Source organism: Platalea leucorodia, assembly GCF_965183815.1.
Source record: "Platalea leucorodia genome assembly, chromosome: 5".
NCBI lineage: Eukaryota > Metazoa > Chordata > Aves > Pelecaniformes > Threskiornithidae > Platalea > Platalea leucorodia.
Window position 1 is genome coordinate 15,979,047 of NC_138827.1, and position 26,750 is coordinate 16,005,796.

Here is a 26,750-nt window from a genome sequence, read left to right on the forward strand (position 1 = left end):
AAGTAGCAAACCATATGCAAGCACCACTGCCATGACTGTGTAGGTTACAGAGGAATTCATTAACAATACAGGATAGCTACAGATGTTATCTAGTTAACAGTTCTAGCACTGAGCACAATTCTGTCCAGAAGAGGCTGGAGGCTGCTAATCACAGATTTTCTTAAAGTACAAATGTAGAGATTGTCTTATTCCTCCTGGAAGCACCACACTGTAAGTATTCATCATCAAGAAGCCAGCATTTGGGAATTGGTGTGCACCTGCTGCCAATCTCATCCTGAGACATTTACTATTCACTAACATGGTCCAAAATTTGTGGCATGGATACTTGTCTTCTCTACAATATTGTCACTCAGCTACTGACTGTGAAATCAATAGTTTCAGATCAAGTGATATGATTTTGGTGCAGTGTGGAAGAGGTGGAGAACCTTCAGTCAAATTAAATGATCATATCCAGCAATCTTTGGTCTGATTTAATGTAGAACACCTGACAGTTTCATAAAACCTTTCATCCAAAGGTTTCAAGTATCATTGGTAGAAGGGGAATCAAGAACATTCACCAGGCTGATTTCACGAAGAGCTATACCTATGCAGAAATCAAAGCAGTACTACAAGTTTTACCATGAATGAGAACCCGCATCTTTTCCTTCACTCTCCCCTTTGGTTAACAAATCCCTCCGTTTGTGCCAGGCTGGTTCCCAATTACAGACCACTCCAGTGAAGGGGAGTGGGAAAGCCTTCCTAATCCTGTAAGCCACGTACCCAAACCTTCTGAAGGCTACATGGCAACATTAATCAGGTAGCTGAGAGCCAAAGGGAGCAGAAACTCCCTGACCCACAAGTGAAAGAGGAAAATGGTTCCTCATAAATCCCAACAGCTCACTGCGATAAGAGCTTGTACTAGGTGTCCAGGTCAGTCACAGGGACCTCAGACTTGCTCCCATACTCACACAACTGGGTTGCCTAGCATTCCCCACCTACTGTTCAAGACACACAGACTGGTCAGGCTTGAAAAAGTCCATGCATTGCAGCCTCACGTTCATCAGCACTATTTAGATCAGGTACTCACCAAGCCCTGCAAGCTGCGAAGAAAGTGAAGACGGGGGTGCTGAGCTTCCAACCATCGGGCTCACTACGGCTGGAGAGCCAGGACCCAAATCTATTAAGTTATCTTCTGTCACCTCATTCAGTACCTGTTGGGACACAAAAAGCACAGCAAGTTACACATGCCAAAGATTTCTTCTTGCAGTGCAACATTAAACACCAGAAAATAATGGGTGCTTTCTAAAAAGATCTCTCTTTCACACTGTGAAATGGACCAGTTGCTTGGATACTACGGTGATGAGTGCAGAATAAAAAGGGTCAGACAGCAAAAAAACCTCAAGTTTGACTGCTCAGCACAGCAGGGAACTCTCCTGGAGGTCATTTGCATCTCTTCAGATTTAGCTAATGTGTCTGTGTTCTCCACCTCTTTTAGCACTGGACCAACATCAGATCTAAGTCAAACTGAATTTGCTAACATCTTCCACATTAGGTATAAACTGTTTTCAGAAACAAAACTTATTTGTTGGGACTAAAGTTACAATGCAGAGCCTGTGCTGAAGTTTGCATCACACTACAGTAGAAGTGGAACTCAAACAGGAAAAGTAAATAGTTGAAATTGTTAGAAGAAAGCAAAACAGAAAATGTAATAGTGCCACATATGAATTAATCATGAACTCAGATCTTGAACGCTATAAAACAACTATAAAATAGTTTTCATTGAAACAATAATTAGAACTGTAACTCTTAAGCTTGGAAAGGAGCTGCTGAAAAAGGAGATGAGAGAGGTTCCTAAAATTACGAGTGTCATGAAGAAAATTAATCTCGACAGTTGTATTGTAAGACACAGTGAAGAAGAATTAGGCGAATCAAATAAAAATCATTAAGCAACTTGTTCAAATGTAAACAAAATATTTATTATATATACATACCCACATAAATACGTAAAAATGTGTAATGAAACTGTGGAACTCACTGCTTAAGGACATTGTGAATGCCTAAAGTCTGCATGGACTCAAAAGCAATCAAAAAAGTTAACAGAGGAAAGAAAATCCATCAAGGATTGTAAACACAGAGATGTTTTAGTGTCTTCCTGAGCTAAAAGTTGTCAACTGAGGTTTGCCACATTCTTACACTCTTTTCCTAGTATCCACTATTAGCCACTACAGGCAGGACACAGGGCTGGACAGATAAGAAGTCTGATACTAGTGGTATCAGTAGGGCTAGTACGGTGTAGCTGCTGATATAATAAATGGAGTTAGGTACTTACTCCATTGCTGGCATTTTGTGCTGAACGTCCTGATCTGTATCGTTCAAATCTGTTTAGAAAACAAACAAACAAACAAACAAAAAACCAACATGAACTATCAAAGCCACTATCAATAAACAATGAAAAACACAAGTTTATAACAAAACCATGGCAGGCTTGCCACTGAACTTAGTTTTTGTTGGTTCAAGAGGGAACTCTGAAAGCTTTAACTCCAAGTGAGGACAAAGGCAGGATAGTTACAGAAGTTGCATTCTTGGCAAATGTGGATATTAAGTTGACTAATCTGATCTTGCAGCACACACATGCCTGAAAAACACTGTAGGATTTGTCTTTGTTTTTTTTTTTTTTTTCATTAAGTGCTTCATGATAGACTATTCTGTTAGCCAAGGGACAGGAGGAACTGCAGTGAAATTGATGCTCCCAGCTAAATAAACTGAGCACCGCAGCAAGTCTTACTCCCACTTAACAGCTCCCTCTTGCTGCAATACATGTAAATTAGAAGCCATATGCATGCTAGCACAGCTCTGCCCAGGCAGCACATGGCAAGAGAAAACAATGCTTAGCAAATTCATTTTTTAAAGCATTCTGGGTCAGGTCAAGGATCATCAGAGCTGTTCAAATAGGTTGGTACTTTCCAAGACTGAAAAGTAATGATGTTGGATAAAAATCTTCATGCTTCTTAGGGGAGGAAGTCTGGCTAGTCAAGATGTGGTCTCTTCTCTACTCCTTCCCCAATCAGCTGCGCATCTGGGGCTGCAAACCTAAATCCAGCCTTCATGAACTCAAAAAAAGCAGGGGGAACTACCTCCTCCCAAGGCCTGTCTGAGGCCAGTCAGATCTTCTTCCTTACCAGGAAAAGCATCATGATTTCCCTGAAGTTAGAGTTTTTCCCCCTTTAAAAGTAGTTTCACATGTAATCTCTCTATTTAGTAAAAAACCCATAATATTCATAGAGCCCTGTTGGTTTTCTCCCAGATGGACAAAATACAACAGAGAATCTCAAGGAAACTAAAATGTTTTCTCAATGTAACAGAGGAAAATGCAGACTTAAAAGGCAGCAAAAACAAATTCAGCCCCAAATTTCAATTTTAGGAAACTGTGGGTGTCTACTATTACTGGAAATCCAGCTCCCTTAGCTGGAAACCTGAGACACCTCCCACCTCATATTTCTCACCCAAAAGGCTTATGAACCACACGTTCGTTCACATCCAAAGCTTCACAGCGAAGGCCAGAGCTCCTGCTTGAGTCACTGACAGAGCTCGGTACCCATACTAGAAATCAGCATGATGAATGTGGAGCTCTTGGAATAGCAGAGGAGGACTGGAATTTATTGAAACGCTCAGACCAGTGCAGCTATTCTACCACAAATAGCTTGCTAACATCACTCAGCTCACCTTTCAGTGTATAATGACTACAAATACATTAGCCCCAGTCAGCAAAGTCGCAGATGGAGGAAAATAGAAAAAATATTAAGGGTGACCAGACTAAGCCTTAGTGACAGTTACACTCTGCCACTTGTAGAATCGTGTTCGTGCATGAAACATTCCATTTCACATGAGAAGCCAGCATTTGTTTCAAAGTTTGCCCCAATCTCCTCTGAACGAGTAAATCAAAGACAAAATCGAGGCCACTGAGTCTTCTTTCCAGCCTTTGCCGTGACAGCACAGATTCACAGATCTAGAGTCTAATATATTTTTAAAGGCTTGAGAAACAAAGCCGTGTGCTAAGAGCAAGGAACAAAGGGTACTCTTTAGTGCCTCACTCCCCAGGCCTGTCATTAAGGGGAAGATTAAACTTTCCCAAGACTGCTGTATCACGTGTCACCTACTGCAGCAGATGTGGCTGACAGCGCCTTTGTCTAACATGTCGAAAGTCCTATGACCCAAGTCCCACCCCTGGGGACGATTCCCGCAGACCAACTCTTCAAAACCTCAGCTCTGCACAAGACAGGCTTTTTTTCAAGATTTTAAGTGTTACTTAAATACAAAGCCCTTACATGCACGAAGGTCACGCCCACCTCAGGCAGCTCCCCTTGCACCAGTACTGGAACTAGAAAGCCCAGGGATCAGAAGAGAGAGAGAGCTCACGAGAGCCTCCCTAAGCCAGGAAGCAGCACTAGCATTTGTGCAGAGCCCAGGCTAGCAAGTGGAACTAGCGACTGTGGCTGTGCTATTTTCGGTCCCAAGTCCCTGCATCTGTACAGCACTGCACAACAGGGACTTGCAGAATCAAGTCTCTGCTAGCTGAGAGAGTTTTGCACAAAGTTGCCCTGCATTTTAGGGATATGCCCCACAAAAATTCAATGGCTAGGACAAAAAAAAAAAAAAATCACAGTATTAAAGGAAAGAACTGAAACAGGAATGTTACCATAGAAGACCACAAAAAAAGACTTTTTAAATGCGTTCTGTGGTTTGGTTCTCTACATTTTGTTACGTTGGACCATTGGCCCAGATGGCCAACTCTTGTCAACTGAGCTATTTTACACTTAAGTGAAAACCCAGAATGAATGTAAATAGTCAATGGAAAAGATGCCCCACCTTTCGTATCTGAGGAAGACGTTATTTAAATCATCATTCACATGCAGCAGTTCCTCTGTGACTTCTTCATTGGACACTCGTGAGATAAGCTCCACAATTCTCTGCTGCATAGCTCTACAGGTTCGGTTCAGTTCCTAGGAGGAAAGCATTGTGCACACACATTCTGATAAGCAGCTAGCAATAAGTAGATTTAGTTGAGCTCTGTTCACAGTCAAACATATCCCCCAGCTGAGAAACACTAAGACAAGTCTATCTTTGCATGATTAAATGTCACCCAAAAGCACATCTAATCAAACATGCCCTTCAAGAGACGATGGCATAAAACCTTGAGAGCCTATTTACAATTCAACATCCTGATTCTTCTTTAACTCTGAGCACTTTAGAAAATAAATATCTGTATTTTAGTGATCTGTTTTAAGAATAAAACATGTTAATACAACAGCTTTCCAGAAGAGAGCTTTCAAGGAAAATTCAATCTGCTCTTTTTGGCAATATCATCCTTAAAAACAAAAAGATCCATGTGGTGGAACAAGTGGGGAAGAGAGTTCATCATGGCTACCACAAGTTTAAGTGTGTGCTACACAGCAGGAAGAGAAGGGTTGGGGGACAGAACTTACCAACTACTGACAACATGAGTGTGAACACAAAACAAGGAGCAGGACCATGAAAAGATGAGCACTCCACACACACTTCAGTATTGAACTATACACAGAAACATTCCCTTCAGCTGAGCAAGTCTGCAGACAAGAGACTGCAAAAAGGCAGTGGGGAGTTTCAAAAAGAAATTTTAAAGAATATAAAGTAAAGGCATTTATTTTACAAGTCTCTCATGCCAAGAAATCTAGGTTTGAATTTGCCTAAACCAGGAGTTCTCATGCTTCCAGGACATCTCTTCCATCACCAACTACTTAGCAGAATTCTTTACTCCTGAAAGGACTCAAGACCAAAGGTCAAAACTTGTATGTTGAGGAGGAACTACGAGAAGAAACGTGACATATGGCATGGCGCCACTGATTAGGCCCACGGTTTTACTTCAATAAGCACTGACATTTCAACTAAAGCATGTCCCTCTGTCATCTACCACCCCGCCCCCACCTCCACTTCACAGCAAAAATTCAGCACTAAACAAGGATGACTTGTTGGTACACAACCTTCGGGATGAAAGCAAAAATGTGTTTGTTTTCCTTGCTTGGTCTGACATCCTAAGCTCTGGATAAATTTCACCTAGTGCAATCCAGCTGCTTTAACAGCTTGAGGAATGTGTTCTCCAATGTCAGTTTTGATCCCATCACTTTAGAAGCAGATTGTGACATTTCAGAGGTTTGTTTGCTGCCTTTCCAAGAGGGCTGACAGTACCTATCTATTCTGCTCAGAGCTGGCTCTCTAGCAAGCTGTTTACATTTGATTGTTGGAGAAAATGTCAGGAATTATTTAAGGAGGAGGGCTATATAAACCTCAAAGCAAGGAGTCCTTGCATGCAGCACCCGGCTCACAGCTTTCAAAAGACTAACCATTCTTTGTGATCAAAACCGGGTTCTCCCAGCTCTGTGATTCAGATTTAGGATGCATCAGTCAAAGAAGGGAACCAGTTGGAATAAAGAATCGCTGCTGTCACTCCATTTTATGATCAAGTTCTTTCACCTTAAAGCTAAGCTGTAAGGTTACGCTGTCAAGATGGTAGTAGTTGTTTCTGAATGTAAGCAAACTGTTCTGCGCTGGTTTGGTCTGCCGTGGTTTCCTGGAAGCTTCTTTTGTTTTGAGCAGTCCGACCCAAATGGGCAGTAACTGAAAGGCTCTTTATTGCAAAGCCTCTCATCAGCTGCCATGATGGCTCTGAGACAAACACACAATACCGCTGCATGGGAGAGACTAGTTTTTGGACGGATTTCAAACACTGATGTATCACAGAGAGCAATTCCCTGCCTTCCTCCAAGTGTACTGCTGTGGGAGCCCATCCTCCCTGCTGGAAGATCAAAACAGAAGCCTATTTCTGAAGCTATGGAAAGGCAAATACCATGTTAAGGGCAGCAGCTGGAATGCGAGATCACAGTATTCCTCATTGTGTTGCATGTGGTACTATATTACTTTTCTCTGGCAAAAGGGCACCCTGCTACCACTGGCCTGGGGAAACAGGTATGAAGCCTGAGACATGAGCCCAGCTAAAACTGTTTTCCCTTTTGAGATAACAAATGCTGCACTGGATTGAGACTTTCCAGCAAAAAACCCACTTCTGATTACCCAGTCTGACCCTCTGGACAGCATGAAACTTCGTCTGAGTGCCTGCCATAAGCCACTACGTTCGGGAGAAGCTATAGCACATCTTCTGGAAAGACAGTTAGTTCATATATAAGATTTTGAGTGGCAGAGAATCCACAGACCCTTGTCAATATTTAGCCCAGCTGGAAACATGGAGTGTTTGCATAGTGACCAGGAATGTTTTGCCACTGTACGAGTGATGATAGAGGATGTAAAAGAAGCAGAAATGCTCAGGGCTTACAGAGCCTATCACAATTTTAAGCTGCTTTGTGGTAAAGGAGACCTTATATTCAACATTGGGAAAAATTTCTAGCTACACAGAGAAGAAAGCACTGGAACAAGTTTCAAGGGAAGTTAGGAAATCCTTGGCACCGGAAACTTTAATGAATGAAGAACATCAAGCAATGAGACTAACCAGGGTCAAGCGCAGTCCACATTAATTTTGTAAAACAAACAAACCAAGGCAGTGAATTGAACTACAACAAAAACCACCCCCCACCCCCCCCACCCCCCCCCCCGAAAAACTCAAGCACAGAAAGGATCAGAATCACATTTGCTAGGAAACTTACCTGGAGTAACTCAAGGTCTGAGGAATCTTCTTGTCCAGGTACCATTTCTGTCAGCATTTCAGACATCACTTTTGTATTCCCACGAACAATATCCAGTTCACTGCGCAGCCGGGCAATCTAAATTGGGGTAAAAAGACAGAAAAATACTGCATAATCTTTTGGTTTAAGCAGACCATTTTCAAGAACTGACTTTGTGATACCTCTGGTTCTGTCTGACTTGATATCTGAGGCTCCAGACATTCTAGCAGGGAAAAAAAATATAAAGATAAAAAGTTTACCCAGGAGAGAATTTTAGAAAAGCCACAGAAAAAGGAAAGAACTTTGTAGAACCACTCACTATCATCACAAACCCAGATGTGCTATGCTTGTATGGAAGGGAAACAATTGAAAACAGCAGCTAAAAACAGACCTCGGCTGCAGTACACCTCGTGTGCCTCATTCAGATGTGGGGAAAGATGTACAACTTTTGAGCAGGATCTTTGGCTCTGAAGTTGTTATTTTTTCAGAAAGAAAAGAAGATCCTATATTAGGGCATTTGCAAGGGTCTTACGGATGCAGACTTAACTCCCTGTTAGAAAGAATTCCTGCATCTGCAAAACATTCTGTGCCTTTAAAGGAGGGGGGGCTAATGAGTATAACTGCTAACCTACTGCACAAGTGCTGAGTGGACTGGTATATCAGATTGTGAGGTTTCGTAACTGCTGCCATTAGGAGGCCATACATACAAATCTAAAGCCTAGATTTTACAGTATAATAGGAGGAAAGGTTACTAAGTAGAACCAGACCTAGGAGGCAATCGAAGTAAAAAGAGTTAAATGAAAGTTCCTCTGCAAATTGGTTTGATTGCTGAAAGAGTCTCACTCAAAAGAATCATCATCCCAATACCTGTTCAGAATTAGCAGTGATGGGACCAGTCACATTCAGAGCTGGGGCCTGAGGAGCAGAATATGCCGTTGGAGAAGATGACGAATAAGAACTGGTGCTCATCCTTTGCTGAGACTGTGAATTGTGCATATTTGCTGCAGGATCAACTTCAGGAACACTCTGCCACATCAGAAAGACAGGAGTTCAAAAGCTGAATTGTGACAGCACTTGCTTTGTCAGCAACCTCAGGCCAAATACATTCAAATATAGAACATAATTGCACCTTGTGGAAAAGGTCAGTGTAGTTACGAGAACAGACTGGCAGGCCAGCCCATAAACAGACAGCTGCAACAAAAATGCATGCCCGTATCTTCTGACCCAACCCACATGCATTTAAGCCAATTTACCTTTACAAGAAAAGTGAGAAGCAAAATAAAAACAAGAGCCAAAGATAAATTAACTATAAATTGTTTTAAACTAGGAATCAAATTGCAGGCTTACAAAAAACAATGTGATACATAGATATTGGATTTAATTAATCTTGGCACATGAATTGTAATCTTTCAGTCCTTGATCACTTGCATTTACCACTTCAAAGATTCGTTAACTTCAGTTTTCAGAGTGAATAACCAAAACACCTGTGATCATTAAGTTACTTCCTAGCAGCAGTTCTGTCAACTTTACAGACCTAACTTTTTAAAGGTGTAAAGACCTCATGTTACCATGGGATCAGTGAGAGATTCAGACTCCGTACACCTTTGAAAGACAGGCAGGCCTTGGTTCAGGGTTATCACCAACAGAAATAACTACACGTTTGAGAAAAAGAAGTAAATCTCAATCATATATCCTGCTGGACTCTCTCTGAGCAAATTAGTTGCATTCGTCTGATGGTTTTGTGGCACAAGACAAGTGTACAAACCTCCTCCAAACTCTTTTCTCTGCTCAGATTGATGTTTGACTCAAGGGAGGAGATTCCATTAGCTTCTCCTACATGCCCTTTCACTATTAAAAAAGCCCTTCTAGGAGTGAGAAAATGAGCCAAATTCAGAGCAACAGGAGGGGAAAGAAGAGTAGTTACCCAACTATTTAGACACCTTGAGAAAACACCCCTGGAATGGCAATGCTGCAGCTTACCCTCTGTGGTGTGTGTATTGGAGACAGAGCATCAAGATCTGCCATGGGAAACTCTATGCCTTTCCTCTTGAGTTCTTCATAAATATGCACTACTCCAGTTAAATCAGGGCTACTTCGAAAGGCATCAGCCCAAGCCTGGAAAACATGAGGGATTATCCATAAACCTTCCAAATGAAGTTCCAGCTCCACCCTGACCTCAGATACTGACTACAAAAGCTTTCATGTATTTCAGCTTCAAAGGGAAGCTGTAATCATTAGACCTGGTCTAAAAGATCCTACAAATATTTTTAAGACAGTCACGTACACATTTTATTCAAACATAAAATAGACAGGACCCCAGTGCACAGTAGCTATGTCTAGCCCCTGACATCATCAAAATCTGTAAATGCAAATGAAAGCCTCTTCCAATCTCCTCTACTTCGCAGTGATTGCATGCTGATCTTTTCTTGCATATTCTATGGCCAATGACCCACTAGAAAAAGTCTGTATGAAAGACTAAATCGATCTAAGCAAAATTCATAAAGTCATGCAATAATCTGAGGTAATCTCAATTTACTTTGTGAAACACCCTCATTTATTGCCAAAGGAAAAACACAGCTGTCAAGTTTTCTTCAGTATTTTATTTGGACCAAACTTAAATAAAAAAGGTAGTTTCTGAGGTTCTTATATTGTGAAACATGCAGTCCCATGAGCAGCAGAACTGATGAAGCCTGGGTTCTTACAGAGCATATCCAACACTTAGACACCCCAGTGTGTCAGAAAGAACAAGCTTAAAGGGAGAATTTCCCACAGCCAGAATACTCATAATATCTCTCCCGCATGAATTCCCTCCTGTCTAAAAAGACTTCAATTCACATTTGAGCTTTTCCTTCAGTGGGAGTACTAAGCGTTTCTCTTCGCTAGCCAGCCTCCTGTACTCATGAAGCTGCTAGGAGCATAATATCTAGAAACTCTCTACCCCCTTTCACTTTTGCTGGAAATCAGCCAAGTATTAAAAATTTAGGGGAAGGAAAAAATTAAATATTATGACTCAGTTAGAAATGAAGCATTCCCCAAGCCCCCACATATGTGAGGCAGAGTATCAGTGTGCTGGATCCAGAATTACTGTGAGAGCTCTGTGTGGGCTCTGAACTTAATTAATTTAGTCATCACTTTTACACTAGTTCTTTGACTATTTTTATTTTAAAAGCTGTTTTTAACCACTTTTTATATTTGAGAGGAGAGAAATCAAAGATAGCAAACCAAGATAAGAAATAATATTAATATTTAACTTACATTCCTATTCTCTTCAGTTCTAAGAAAGAGCATTTCCTACCCTACATGCCCAGGAGACAATCCATTATCAGTTGCAAGCTAACAATTCTGGGTTTGCTTCTCAGCTTTGTTAAGAGTAAATTAACTGCATCAACTGTTCTGATGCAGTGCAAGTCCAAACAGCCCTACTTGAGCCAGAGAAAACAGCTCCAACTGCAAAGAGCCATTCTGTTTCCTTGGAACTGACCTTCCAAACCTTCCCTAATTCTGACAGAGATATTGACTGTACAAGTAACTCTACCCTTGCACTTTCTCTTCATTTTCAATTTACATAAGAAGTCACCTGAATGATGCTTCTACATAATGGTGTTCCCCACTTCAACTCTATTTGCAAGTAAGAGCGAAAAATCTTAGGCAAGGGATGCTCTATTTAATAATCACTCAAAAGAAACTTTGAGGCAAAAGTATGCTGCATTGCTGCCCCCAACTTTTAATGAGGCTTGTTTGCCCAGGAGGTTGTACTAATGCATCCTCCCTTTCATGGACTTCCTACAGATTTTGTTGGAGTGAACTCACTTCATTTGCACTCTACCTTTTTAATATATTCTCTCTTCTGCAACTCACTTCCCTGGAGAAAGGAGACACTTGTATTCTTCTTCACCTGAGCTGGGAGCATTATCTACATTAGTGTGTCTCCCAGAGGTCACAAGCAGGACCGGGTGCTATTGTCCTAAGTGCTGTCTACACATGTTGTAAGACAATCCCTGTCCTAGGCAGCTTACAATTCAACTAGGCAACAGTAATATTAGCTGTACTTTACAGATAAGGAGCTACACACAGAGCTTAGGAGACCTGCCCATTGTCCAAACAAGCGTATGACAGAGATGAGATTGAATTCAGATCTTTTAAGACTTTGGGCAAGGTTATGAAAGGTAGATATCTAAGGATGCTGCTGCATAAATCCCACTTGGCACCTCTGCGTGCCCAAACAGGTTAATTAAATACTATTGCAAATCTGGTCCCTAAATCAGTGACCATCACAAGACAATTTTTCCAGTGTCAGACACTTTTTAACACATGTACCTTCAAAAGAATTTGCTGTGCTACTAAAAGTCTCCCATGATTCATCTTTTATGACAGTGCTCAGCTACTGGGCAGCAAAGTGGTATGAACTCTGAGGTCATACGCAAGCTTTTACCAGAGGCACAGAATAAGGAATACTACCAAGGCCTTTTAGCAAGGTGAAGAAGGAAGGATAAGCAATATGTAATACATGCTAATTCATGTACACTGGGAAACAGGTTAAGAAAGTGAGACACAAGATGCCCAACATCTCAAAACAGTCAAGTCTCTAGGTAAGAAATTGGATGGCAGCTTTATCTACCTTTGCTATGGAAAGGCCCAGGAGTACAAGAGCTGTATGGTTGAAGACATATGCTGTTTGTACAGCTTTTTTCCATGCTTCCAATTGCTATTAATCCTCTCATTTCTGTTCTTATTAATTCCCTGATAACAAATTGTAGAAAGCCTACAGAAGGGGATAAATGTAATGTTAGTGGAGCAGAGCTGAGAAGAGATCAGCTCCCTGGAATGGAGTTAGCTCCAACTGCCGGGAGCTCTAAAGAGCAAAGTCTAGGCTGAGCAAAGTGGCCATGACGTACGGGATATTTTGGGCGTGCATGTCAATAGGGCAGCTGAGATGAGCGACTGCAATCACTCTTCCAATCTTGTCAGGCAATCTGGAAAACAAAGTCCCCTGCCACCTCCAGCTAAAGACACACTAACAGAACCCACCCACAGGCAACTTTCATAATTGTCAAGCTTTTTATACCAAAAGGCATTTAGTACCCAGAGTGAGGCTTTTAGCTCTACTGCACTAAGTCTACTCAGATAAAGCTCTGTTTAATATACTGAGGCAATGACTGCGGCTTTTTGGTTATGTTACAAACACTTCCATCTTAGTCGCATTGATGACTGGGAATCCACTTAAATCCAGGACCCAGCATAAACAACATCCTCTAAAACACCGTAGCAGAGCAAACAACACAGAAACATGCACAGTTTCTCTTTATGGGACAGTATTTAACCTCATCTCCTGGTCACCGCACGCATCAGCTCTCCCACCAAAGCAGGCAGACACCCAAGGGCTCAGTCAGATGCACAAGAATTGCTTTTAATAATTTCATTGATTTTGTGCAATTTTTTTAGAAAGCCTTGAGATCACACACCAGAAATAAAGGGACCCACAGACCCCAATGCAATGCCCACTGAATTTCCCCATCCAGCCTATCTCCTGTTCGGAAATCACTTATTTACATTGTCATGCTCTAACGATGTCCTATCTGTGTATCCAAATAACAAATAAACCAGTAGAAATTCAACTGCATGCTTTGCCACAAAAATCAGAACTATATTTGGAAAACTATGCTGCGCGTTTGTAAATACCTTCCTACAAGAAACACTGCAGCAGGTTTATATCATTTTAACTACACAGTGTCTTTTAGTCTCTGGTGTATGCGATAGCCTGTAGGAGCTTAGTGATAAAGCTTCCTATAATTGTGAGATTTCCTCCAGGCAGGCACCAATGTTTCCTCATGTGTTGCTAATGGTTTGTGGAATTAACATGGCTGTTTATTGTTATGCTGCACAGAAGGAGAAGTGGCAGACAGGCCTACGTCTGAACTTCCCCACTGCAGGCAAGGATCTGACAGTGCACTTTTACTGCACAATAACCAGAGAAAAGACACCAAAACCATTTTAATTCCTATATGGTCATTTACTTCTCTATAACCATCTTTAAAAGGAATTTAGAATGCTTTCTAATGGAGGGAAACAGCTCCATTTTACGGTCAGGGAAACAGACACAGAAAGGTAAGTGTTCTGCAACTGACAGCAAAAGCATGATCCTCTAAAATTTCCTGGCCTCAGATGACAAGCCCATCACAGAAGCAGGTCTGTAGCTTCTAGATTTGACTGTTAAATTGCAAAGCCATCCATTTATCTTTTATTAAGTCCTCTTGCTTTAGAGTCATACCCCTCTAACTAGAATCCAGGCGTTTCTCCCTGGATAAAATATCTGTGCATGTGCATGTCTGCTCTTCTTCCCTGCCAATCTGGATATACTGTTTGTTTTTACATATAAAAACTTGCCACATTTTTAATGATGACAGCATGTTTAGCGATGCGTAGCACTGAAGCAGACAGTCCTTATTTCAGGCAGCAACATATGGAAGCAGAGACAAGCTGTGTACCTGAATCAGCGCTAGTACTTTATCCTGTACAATAGTGGGGGGATTATTCTTGGGCGAGATGATTTTCACCAGAACACCATCTATGAAGTCACGGTTTGCCACTAAGACATGAAAGCGATGGCCACAGTTCTTCACACAGGTCTCCAGCACCTACGCACACACAAAAAAACATTCATTTTTGGAGCAAAGCTTGATCACACACACTGCACCTGTGTGGCTGGTTTCTGATTTTGGGTTTGTTGGTTTGTTTTTTTTTTTATTTTAAAACTGCTGATGGGAGGGAGAGAAGACAGAGGAGAAATTACACTTATGCTATTAATTCTTCTTTTCTTCTCCAATTTTACCAAAAAGCTTCCTTCTCTACACACATATTTAGCTGTACCCCACCCACCATTAACGTATTGGACACTTTTGTGATCTACCTTTGCCTGTTTTCAAGGTAAAGAAATATAAAGCTTCTTCCTCTTCAAAGCAGAACTTTCCAAACGGCACAGCTGAACAGCTAAGTAGCACACAGCATCACATCAAGAGCAGGTAAGACAGAGGACATCCTGTCACAGTGAAATATTATCGTGCTGTGGCACTCCACCATTTTCTATGTACCTGGAACACAGCTGGACCCGCTTGCTCTGAGCTATAAGCCATGTTTTAGAGTTGGGAATTCAGGTGAATGATCTTCACTCATTCAAAACACTCCCTTGTGAATGCTCTGACAGGTTATACTTTGACACATTTTCCCCCTGCAACCTAGCTAGAGGCACCTTCCACTTGCCATTCAACTGCCATGGAAGAACAGCTGTTGATTTTTCTCTGAAGAACATGATTAGCATGGAGATAAATCCAATGCGTCACTTTTCCTTACAGCCATGCCTAATAACCACTGTGACTCTGTATCTGAGGAGTCTGTAATTACTCTCCTACTTCAGCTACTTTCATCAGCCCTGATGACATGGACTCATTCCTGATGAATTTCGCTCTTTCCTGCACAATGGATAATCTCATGGTTTGGTCTTCGGTAATCTGTCAAAATGACAATCCAGGATAGGAAATGGCAAGAAGACAGAAAGTACAGTCACGCTTCATCAGGGAGATGCAACAAGAGCTGTGTGAAAGAATCATACAGATCACCTACCCATAGCAGTATAACTCGATCTAGTTACTGCTGCTCATTCCTCAGACTGCTGCGGCGCAGAGCCTGCCCAGCACCGCGCATTCAGGAGTGCTGCATTACCCAGGAAACCCCTAGCTAAAGTCATCAGTAGGAAAGGTTGCTGGCAAATTATCTCCCACCTTAGCAGTGCTGCCTAAATGCACAGAATATAATTTACACTTTATTGAGTGAAATTAGATCAGCATAAATTAATTTGAGTCTCCTACAGAGATCCATTCACAAGGGAAATTGTGCATCAGCTACTCATGAAGCTGAAAATATGGCAAGTTCATCATCCTCACTTGCAGATATGCCCACAGCTGTTGTCTTGGAGTGGAGAAACAGTAGGACACAGCGAGATCAAAGTAGAAGGGAAAGCCCCACAGGGTACACAGACCCATTTGGGCTACTTTAACTTTCCTCAGTCAGTACTTGGGATGAACAAGAGCCCAGAAAAAAGCAGAAATCAACTGAGTCAGAAAAACGCTATGCAAAGCTTCCAGCAACTCTCCCCAAGGAATTGAGGAGGCAATTGGAGAGAAGAAAAGGGCAGAGCAGTGGCTGTTAAAGCAAATAGTGTGTATATTCAAGAGAGTGCCAGGAAAAGGAAAATGACTAAAGAAAAGGGTTCTGCCCTTTTGAGGCATTCCAGCCTGCCTCCACTCACCGTCAGTGCCAGCATGACCTCTCTGTAATTTTTGTTTCCATTCAGCCTCTTCTTCAGTGCTCGAATGGCATCCTTTGGACTGAAGGAGAAACACACCATTTTTAAAAGACAGCTCAGACAGGCATTTCACAAGCCATATACTGTGGGAAAAGGAATCCTCTACCATTTGCAGCTGGACATAAGCATGTGTGTTAACTTCAGGTTACTTGACTACAACCAAACTAGGGTCATGCAGAATTGTGTGAGGAGACAAGACATCACAGAAGTCAAGACCAGAGCAATGCCCAGGGCCTCCAAAAAGGCAGGATGTTGATCAAGCAGGGAAGATTGACAGCCACTCAGAAAAAGGCCCAGGGCATAAGGCCAGTGATCAGTGCTCCTGCAAACTGCAACCAGCACAGCTTTTCTGGTGCTCAAGTAGATGTATCAGAGAAGCTCTCTATTCAAATGGCTGAAACTAATAGCATTGCAGCACTGCAAAGAGATACACCTGCTGAAAACAAGAACCCCAAAAGTACAAACTCGGTACCATCTCCAGCAATACATTTTTCATGCCAGCCCTCCCAAGCAGAGACTGACCACAGAAAGTGCTGCATCATACAGTAGTTTTCTGAAATGTCTAAGGAGCAGGAAAACTAAGCAACTCATATGCAAACTGCATTCAAACTATGAGCATCTGTCCCCAGACTCACTGCACCTCCTCACATGCTGAATACCACTGGATGAAGATTGTGTTCATGAACCTTTCAAAGTTTGCTGAAATAGCACATACCCTTCTTCTGTCTCGTTGATAATGTCACAGATTTCCATGTTAAGTGTCCAGTCTTCACTCTGCAGAGAGCCATCTGTGGCCTTTTCTGTAAAGTAAAGAAAAATAAATCCTTTCACATTTTCCTGATTAGGTACTATACTTCAATCCATCTTCAGTTACTCTGAGCTGAAACTATCCAGTAAAAGAAAGATGGAGGGAAAAAAAAAAGTCCCCACTGACTGTAAGCAATGTCAAACCTTCCCTCCTGGTTTTAGGGATCAGCGTAGAGGTTTCCAGACAGAATCAATTACCCCTCAAGCTCACTACCTTCAGCCCACATAGATGGGCTGTTCTTCAAAAACTCCTGAATTCCTGGGACAGTAAGAAAATGTCAGCTAATTCCAATTTAAAATTCTCAGATGCTGCATTGCTGGCAAATTACGAGGTAGGAAAATCTGCCCCCAAATCAACATGACCTCCTCCCTCTTTTAGTAGATAATATCTCTACATGAATTGAGGGAGGAAAGATAGCAACTTGGGGACAGAATTCAAGGAAGTCCAGAATTTCAGTATGGAAGGAACCACCAGCACATGAAAACATTTAGCCCATGAAAATTCAAGTCACAATATCATTTGCGGGCACCCCTTTTTGCCTGGGACTCCTCTATGCAGTCCCTCGATATCTGCTTCCCAGGGGGCTGGGCACTGCTGCTCTCTGTCCCACGCTATGTCCCCAATCTCCTCTCCATGTTGGGGCTATGTACACATCTCCCAAGCACAATCCACCTTCCTCCTTACTCCCAAATGCTCCCTCACTATTTGCATGGCAGGTAAGTCACTCCGGCATCAGACTAAATTCTATGCAAAGGATGACCTATAGCACTCTGACACTGGCAGATGCCAACTGTTGGCGGCTTAATTTATAGACGTCTGCAAGAGTAGCATAACCATAACTTCAAGTAATCAGTTGACAAGAACTATTTCCTCCTTGGGATTTCCTCCTAAATCAATATAGTTCTGTCTAGTGGTGCCTAGAACATCCCCTGAATTTTTCACACATCTCACTTGCAGCATTCGAACCCTATCTGCGTTACACTACCCACATTCAGAGATGCTATCGAGTTGAACATAAAGCCTGTCACCAGAGACACGTAAAAAGGGGACCTTCAAGCCAAACGTGACCCTCTCTGCTAAATTAGTCTAGGTTTTTCTACAGATCCCTGGCATCCAATGTTGGAAGGTAAATAGGGTAAACAAAAGCATTTTTAAAATGTAAAACAAACCAAGAAAAAAGCTTCTAAACATAGAATCATAGAATCGTTAAGGTTGGAAAAGACCCTTAAGATCATCGAGTCCAACCATTAACCCAGCACTGCCAAGTCCACCACTAAACCATGTCCCTAAACACCACGTCTACCCATCTCTTAAATACCTCCAGGGATGGAGACTCAACCACTTCCCTGGGCAGCCTGTTCCAGTGCCTGACTACCCTTTCGGTGAAGAAGTTTTTCCTAATATCCAACCTAAACCTGCCCTGGCGCAGCTTGAGGCCATTTCCTCTCATCCTGTCTCTTCTTACTTGGGAGAAGGGACCCCCACCTGGCTACAACCTCCTTTCAGGTAGTTGTAGAGAGCAATAAGGTCTCCCCTCAGCCTCCTCTTCTCCAGGCTAAGCAACCCCAGCTCCCTCAGCCGCTCCTCATAAGACTTGTGCTCTAGACCCTTCACCAGCTTCGTTGCCCTCCTCTGGACACGCTCCAGCACCTCGATGTCCTTCTTGTAGTGAGGGGCCCAAAACTGAACACAGCACTCGAGGTGTGGCCTCACCAGTGCCCAGTACAGGGGCACTATCACCTCCCTGGTGCTGCTGGCCACACTATTCCTGATACAAGCCAGGATGCCATTGGCCCTCATGGCCACCTGAGCACACTGCTGGCTCATGTTCAGGCGGCTGTCGACCAACACCCCCAGGTCCTTTTCCGCCAGGCAGCTCTGCAGCCACTCCTCCCCCAGCCTGTAGCGTCGCATGGGGTTGTTGTGACCCAAGTGCAGGACCTGGCACTCAGCCTTGTTGAACCTCATCCAGTTGGCCCTGGCCCAATGATCCAGCCTGTCCAGGTCCCTCTGTAGGGCCTTCCTACCCTCCAGCAGATCGACACTTCCACCCAACTTGTTGTCATCTGCAAACTTACTGAGGGTACACGCAATCCCCTCATCCAGATCATCAATGAAGATATTGAACAGGACCGGCCCCAGTACTACGCCCTGGGGAACACCACTCGTGACTGGCCGCCAACTGGATTTGTCTCTGTTAACCACCACTCGCTGGGCTTGGCCGTCCAGCCAGTTTTTAACCCAGAGCAGAGTGCACTTACCCAAGCTGTGAGCAGCCAGCTTCTCCAGGAGAATGCTGTGGGACACAGTGCCAAAGGCCTTACTAAAGCCCAAGTAGACAACATCCACAGCCTGCCCCTCATCCACTAAGCGGGTCACCTTGTCATAGAAGGAGACCAGGTTACTGAAGCAGGATCTCCCTTTCATAAACCCGTGCTGGCTGAGCCTGATCCCCCGGTTGTCCCGCACGTGCCGCGTAATGGCACTCAAGATGATCTGCTCCATAACCTTTCCCGGCACCGAGGTCAGGCTGACAGGCCTGTAGTTCCCCGGATCCTCCTTCCGACCCTTCTTGTAGAGGGGCATCACATTTGCTAACTTCCAGTCATCTGGGACCTCCCTGGTTGACCAGGACTGCTGCTAAATGATGGAGAGTGGCTTGGCCAGCTCCTCTGCCAGCTCCCTCAGTATCCTTGGGTGGATCCCATCTGGCCCCATAGACTTGTGGGCATCCAGGTGGAGGAGCAGGTCAGTGACTGCCACCTCTTCGACAACTGGGGCTTCATTCTGCATCCTATCTCCATCTCCCAGCTCAGGGGCCTGAAAACCCCGAGGATGACCAGTCTGACTATTAAAGACTGAGGCAAAGAAGGCATTAAGTACCTCAGCCTTCTCCTCATCCTTCGTGGCAATGTTTCCCTCCGCATCCAACAAAGGATGGAGATTCTCCCTGGCCCTCCTTTTGTCGCTGATATAGTTGTAAAAATATTTTTTGTTATCTTTAACAGTGGTGGCCAGTTTAAGTTCTAGCTGGGCCTTCGCCTTTCTAATCTTCTCCCTGCATAACCTCACAACATCCTTGTAGTCCTCCTGAGTCACCTGCCCCTTCTTCCAAAGGTGGTAGGCTCTCCTTTTTTTCCTGAGTTCCAATTTAAAGCAGAAACAAAGACACAGGTACCATCTTCTCCAACTATCCTTCTCTCTTTACATCAGACCCTAATCTGTCCCCCAGAACAAGGCAGATTTTGTTTGAGAACACCAGGCTCCAAGGACTTCACAGATCTCTTTTTCTGTTTACTAACGATGTTTTACCCATTAACATTTCTATCACTGTGACTGAGGATATAGATGCCCACAGGCCACAATTATGGGACATTATTTGGAGAAAGACTACGTGTCTGGGTAATTCAAGTTTCAGTGACTTGCCTACACCAGAACTGTGGCTAAAGCAGCTCCACCAAGGACAGTAATTGTGTAAGTCTGAGACAAACCAGACAGCTATGCAAAACCCAAGCAGAGAGTGCTGAAAAGAAGCCATCTATCTCCAGAATGGAGAGGAGCTCATGGGAAAGGAGAGTATGTAACAGGAGATCCTTCTTTGCAGGCCTCGCTTCCCATTCAGAGAGGCAGTGCTGCAAGGCACAGGGTCTCACCCACCGGGGAGGAAACAGAGGCTGCAAAACCCCCAGCTGTGCCGTCTTCACCTCTGGGTCATTTTCAGCCATCACCACCTCATGGTAGAGTTCACTTTGGCAACAAAAACTCTTTCTGTTTGAGGAGGAGCCTCAGAGAGACGCATGGCTTCCAAAATGTCCAATAAATACTGGACAGGTTCTTGAGTATTTTTGATTTTAATTTATGTTAGGCAGGGATTCTCTTAAGGAAGAGTGCAGGCAGAGCTGTTTAATGTTTTCTGGCATACAGGAATTCATCTTTGTGCAAAGCTACCTATAACAATCATTTTTTAGTTGCATTTTGTTCTTATATTGTACATAAGGCTTTATTGCTATAGAATGTGATCTGCCTTCACCTCCATATAGTCCTTGTTGCTTAGGAAAACATTTTATTTAACATTAGAGAAAACCCCTTAATACTCAGAGATATTAAAAAAAAAAATCACTACATCTGCTCTGCTGGAGAAGGTGATCTCCAAAGCTGCAAAGGATTTATAAGCACAGTGCTGCAAAATGAGAGATTATGTCTTAAATAGCGGGTATTCCTTAATCTGCGCGTACGATTTGTTGTCTTAATCTAAAACTATATTAACAAATTTGTGTGTTCTTGACAGCATTTGGCATCAGGCAGCGACTTAGCAATATTCGTACTCTCTGGTTCTGCTATCACTTTTTATAAATGCTTGTGGAAAATGCTGATCCTGCACAAAGTTGTGCTAGCAGCCAATTCATTCATTGGTCTTGTAAGACCCATTTAGTTAAGGTTTCTTTTGACAAAATGTGTATATGGCACTACTCTACAGCTAAAAACTGAGATTTTTGGAGATGGTAGACTGAAGAGATGCTGCTGCAGCACTGTATGGAGAGTGGCATAGGAACACTCGTCTGGGGTCCCCAATAACCTCATTCACGTTTCCCTTCCGAGATACACTAGGGAAAATTATCCCTTTCTCCCAGAAAGTTTGGCTACCACCTTTTTATTTTTGCATTTCTGTTTTTCAGTTGGAGTAATACATGGTTGAGACTGTGTGGGTTTAAGACGTAACAGTTGTCTTTTTGAGAATTAGTTCTTTTCCCCTTGGGTAATTTTTAATTCGAATAAGAGTCAGAAGCTAATTTTAGTCTCTTCTTCAGCGACAGAGAGCACACAAGCTCTTGTCATCTGTAGTCGTTTGTCCTTTGTAGGGTGCGTGACCCAGATTTGCTGCTGCAGTGCTCTCTCAACTGTTACAAAGGAGTTAACTGACTGCAGAGAAGGCATACGGGTTTCTGTGTGGTTTGTTTGAAGCACAGGATTACGCTGCAATGAATTGAAAGCCTGTAGAGCTCTTCCAGAACCAAAACGCAGCAGGTTGTAGTTCTGGATTTCTGGTGAAACAGCTCTGCCTGCACTCATCCATAAGAGAATCCCTGCCTAACATATCCAAAATGCAGTAAATTAAAAATACTCAATAACCTGTCCAGTATTTATTGGACATTTTGGAAGCCATGCATCTCTCTGAGGCTCCTCGTCAAACAGCAAATAGATACCACTCACAAGATTAAACAGATTTTGGAAACTATCACACAACTGCGAAGGAATGGCATGCAAATCATGCAAATACCTTTTAAAAAAGTCAACAGTGCCAGTTCCTCAATCTCTTTCAACCTCATTAAAAGGCATCTAAATGGCACTCGTTCACACAAGGACTCTGGAACATGACCAAGGGATTCCAGGGCGACATAAGAAATGTTAAATTAGACAAGGAAAAAGGCAATGAGTCAGAGTCCTTCCTGCCCCTCCCCTCACTGAACTGAAGAGTTTATGGTATAGTTTAATTGCATAACACAAGGGCTGGCAACTCCCAGCCTGGGTGCCAAGGGTGCCTTGCACAGCTTCTGCCCCGAGAGCAACTCCGAGCGCCCTGTTATTGCTGACTTCGCCACTGCAGCAGGGGCCAGGAGCTAGTGTCTCACACGGAGACATGGTGCCACCAGTGAGATTATCAGAAAGTCTCTCTCAGAAACAAGGTGCTATCGGTTCCCACCACGTTTCCCAAATTAAAGCATAAATGTTCTGGTAGAAATAAAGACAATCTGGCACTCCACGCCTGACATGCTGCAGACCTTGGACACTGCATATGCACACGCAAGCATTAGCTTATTTCTAGTCTGCAAAGAAAAGGAGAAAAAATTGTGCTATTTTTTTCATTCACACCTTCCCTCTAGAGAGGGAAGAGATCTAACTCTTGTGGCCACATTTCCACACTCTGCCAAATGGCAATATCAGTATTTCCCTGCTCACACTAAAATCATGTAATTTTATGGCATTCAGAAGGCGCTGTCAGTAGCATAAAGTTTTCAGTGTAAACAGTCTCAGCACACACACACCCCCAGCCAAGCCTCTTCCCAAGCAACCTGCTCCGACCTGAGAGATGTCACCAGAAGGAAATCAAGTCAGAAATGCCCGTGTAACCACCACGTAATAAGCAGGCCGTGCAAGGCAGGACCGGAATGCTCTTTTAAATGCAGGGAAAAAACAGAGGAACTTTCACCGCCCAGCTCAAAAGTCACCTAACAAAGAAATGCTAACACTGGTTGTCCTCGAGAAGCTGCTTTGACAGCCCTTTCAGTCCATACTACTTTTGCTTCAAAGTCACAGTTCAATGTTGGTGACACTTAAATTTTGACTTTGTTCACTCATGGATGAGATAAAGCAGGACTCCTTGCTCTTCCCTGCTTCCCTCTTCCAATGCTCATCTCTGACCATTGCACTGAACCTGCCAATGGAGACAGCCTGAAGGTTTTCACTAGGATTGCACTGCACAAGTTGAAGTCTATGCTATTTAACTCACATACCATATGCATGCTTACACAGCCGAGAATGAGAAACGGACTGCTGGAAGCACCGAGAACATCTACTCTAGCTGAATGAATCACAATAAACAGTCACAAGTGGTGTTCCCCAGGGCTCGGTACTGGGGCCGGTCCTGTTTCATATCTTTATCAACGATCTGGACGAGGGGATCGAGTGCACCCTCAGTAAGTTTGCAGATGACACCAAGTTGGGTGGAAGTGTCGATCTGCTGGAGGGTAGGAAGGCCCTACAGAGGGACCTGGACAGGCTGGATCATTGGGCCAGGGCCAACTGTATGAGATTCAACAAGGCTGAGTGCCAGGTCCTGCACTTGGGTCACAACAACCCCATGCAACGCTACAGGCTGGGGGAGGAGTGGCTGCAGAGCTGCCTGGCGGAAAAGGACCTGGGGGTGTTGGTCGACAGCCACCTGAACATGAGCCAGCAGTGTGCTCAGGTGGCCATGACGGCCAATGGCATCCTGGCTTGTATCAGGAATAGTGTGGCCAGCAGCACCAGGGAGGCGATAGTGCCCCTGTACTGGGCACTGGTGAGGCCGCACCTCGAGTGCTGTGTTCAGTTTTGGGCCCCTCACTACAAGAAGGACATCGAGGTGCTGGAGCGTGTCCAGAGGAGGGCAACGAAGCTGGTGAAGGGTCTAGAGCACAAGTCTTATGAGGAGCGGCTGAGGGAGCTGGGGTTGCTTAGCCTGGAGAAGAGGAGGCTGAGGGGAGACCTTATTGCTCTCTACAACTACCTGAAAGGAGGTTGTAGCGAGGTGGGGGTTGGTCTCTTCTCCCAAGTAACAAGAGACAGGACGAGAGGAAACGGCCTTAAGCTGCGCCAGGGGAGGTTTAGGTTGGATATTAGGAAAAACTTCTTCACCGAAAGAGTAGTCAGGCCCTGGAACAGGCTGCCCAGGGAAGTGGTTGAGTCTCCATCCCTGGAGGTATTTAAAAGACGGGCAGACGTGGTGTTTAGGGACATGGTTTAGTGGTGGACTTGGCAGTGCTAGGTTAATGGTTGGACTCGATGATCTTAAGGGTCTTTTCCAACCTAAATGATTCTGTAATTCTATGATGACAGCACACACAACCAGGGTAAAAATCTCCCCAAAAGGTCTATCCATAAGCACCAATAAGTGACTGTGGTCCTGCATAATGTTCTTGAAAGAAAAGGCAAAAGTGAAGTTAAATATTGCACTAGCTACAAATCACATTAAGTGAAAATGGAAGAACTGTGCTATTTTCTGTCTGAATACCAGAATCTCGTGAATGAACAGATCTTTGTGTTCAGAGAAATCACAGTTTTCTCTCTTGGGATTTCTCCAGATGTTGCTTCAGAGGCTCTTGATTCATACGTTTGGGAAGAATTACGCATGAAAAATCACCTTCTGTTTATGCAAGAAGCATGCACACCAATGCACTACATTAGAGAGATCCAAAATCAAGAAAGTTCTGATTTCAAATTTCTCCCCTTCCCTCCAACAGTGGTTGGTGTTCAAGCAGCAAAAAACATCTTTTTTGGTTTTTTTTTTTCCTTGGAAGTTCAGAAGATCGCGGATCTTAGATCTTTGTCTTGCCTCTTAACAGTCCACCTGCCTACCAGCTGTGCTCCAAGACTGAAATTAGCAAATCAAACAGTCAGATGTGTTATATTTCACTCTGCATAATATGTGACGGAGAACAGAAGAACCCACAGTATTAGCAGGCTTTTACTTCCATCCTACTGGTCCCCCTTCCTTCAGCTCCGTGGAGCTCTCTCAGAAGCAAAGGCTATCAGCCGAGGTCAAATGCAAAATGCTTTTATAGAATGGACAAAGATCTTTCAGGGGTGAAAAAAAAAGAGTTTTGCAAGGCAAAGCAAAACACACAAGATAGCTCACAAGGGAAGACAAGCTATGGAATGAGATGATAACATCTCTCCTCTGAGCTGTAGCTTATAGAATTGTTTTGCTTTAAAGCATCATTACATTTTGTGACAGCAGTTGTCTCTTGGATTCAAGAAACCATCAATGACCTGCACGGCATCATCAATAAGACCTGGGGAAAGACCATACAGAGGCCACGGAAACATATTTCAGCTGTCCAAGCAAAATGAATATAAGACTAAAGGTCCTCAGCATTTGTATGGCTGCTCAGTTCAAGACATCTCACTTGGAAGACAGAGATGCACTAGAATAACACACTTGGATACTCCTGGATCTAACAGTCTATCCTTGCCTTCTCTAAATTTGCTGTTAGAAAGACAGTCACGGACACTTAGACATTATGGTAACCAACAGGAGGTTTTTTCCTTTCTATCAAAACGCTGCTATTAAAACATAAACGTGAAATGTGACTCATTCAAAATTCAAGATCAAAACTCAACTCTGAAGTGACTTACTCACAAAAACCTGCCAGTTTCTTTGTTAGAAAGCACAGCTCCAATAGCCTTTTTCAATTAGCCACCTCACTGCTCCAAGTCCTTTTTCTACATTGCTTATTTCACACTGCTCTGAAAATGCTGAGCTTCACACTTCCAAAGAAAAAGCCAGTCAGCTAGAACAAACGGGCTCAGTCTGAACTGCAAGGCATTACAGAAAAACGTGATTTGGGTTGTACTGCTGCAGCACTGGTCATCCACTTTGACCGTTGTGATTTTTCAATTGATTTTAGCTATGCTTACATTGAAACTCTTTGGGATGAAGTCGTCTGTCCTCCACTCATTGTTTTGCCAAAGTTTCTGGGGCTGAATAATGATAGTTTATAATGACTGCAGAGTCTATGTTAAAATAAAATAACAAGAGAAGCTGTGGACATGCATATGTGCAATCATAATGAGTATTTAGCTCGAATGCTGTTTGAAGGCACAGCGGTAAACTGGGAACTGTCATTTTCTCCAATTTACTTCCAGGTTTTCTTCTTTTTGAAGCTGCCACCCAAATGCCAAACTTTTTCAAACCTGCCTTCCAGATCACACTTACCTGCAATCATGAATATGTAATATGCAATTACTGTGCCTTTTTAAAGACTGCATGGTATTCACAGTTACGCTACAACATTCCTGTGATTTAGATACGCTACAAAAAAGACATCGCCCAACATCTCCCACAGATTCAGCCTCTCAGGAGTAGGAAACGACAGCTGATTAACTGAGCATAGCTGTGCAGCAGTTTCAAAAACAGAGCAAGGTGAATGGATTAATACGTATTAAACAAATATTAACAGCTGTGTAACAAAGAAAATTTTTCTTTCATACTCAGATCAGAGCTACACCTGAGCAAAAACAAACCAGAAATCCTTATAATAATATCAGAGTAGGCAAGGGAGCATATCAGCCTAACTCGCTTAGTTTATCACATCTCATAGGTCTCAATGCATTTGCAGGTTGTAAAACCAGATGG

General features: G+C 43.2%; 1 protein-coding gene across 3 annotated transcripts in view; it reads right to left on the reverse strand.

The window, feature by feature from the left end:
• TOM1L2 (target of myb1 like 2 membrane trafficking protein) overlaps positions 1–26,750 on the reverse strand; it is a 61,572-nt gene that overhangs the window by 21,476 nt on the left and 13,346 nt on the right. For all 3 annotated transcript variants that reach the window (XM_082312040.1, XM_082312039.1, XM_082312041.1), the window contains exons 2-10: positions 16,763–16,847; positions 15,991–16,069; positions 14,174–14,323; positions 9,669–9,803; positions 8,556–8,714; positions 7,671–7,787; positions 4,846–4,979; positions 2,309–2,357; positions 1,067–1,190 (exon numbers count right to left, since the gene is read on the reverse strand). In XM_082312040.1, the coding sequence (XP_082168166.1) occupies positions 1,067–1,190; positions 2,309–2,357; positions 4,846–4,979; positions 7,671–7,787; positions 8,556–8,714; positions 9,669–9,803; positions 14,174–14,323; positions 15,991–16,069; positions 16,763–16,847 (1,032 nt within the window). The remainder of the gene's footprint in view (positions 1–1,066; positions 1,191–2,308; positions 2,358–4,845; positions 4,980–7,670; positions 7,788–8,555; positions 8,715–9,668; positions 9,804–14,173; positions 14,324–15,990; positions 16,070–16,762; positions 16,848–26,750) is intronic.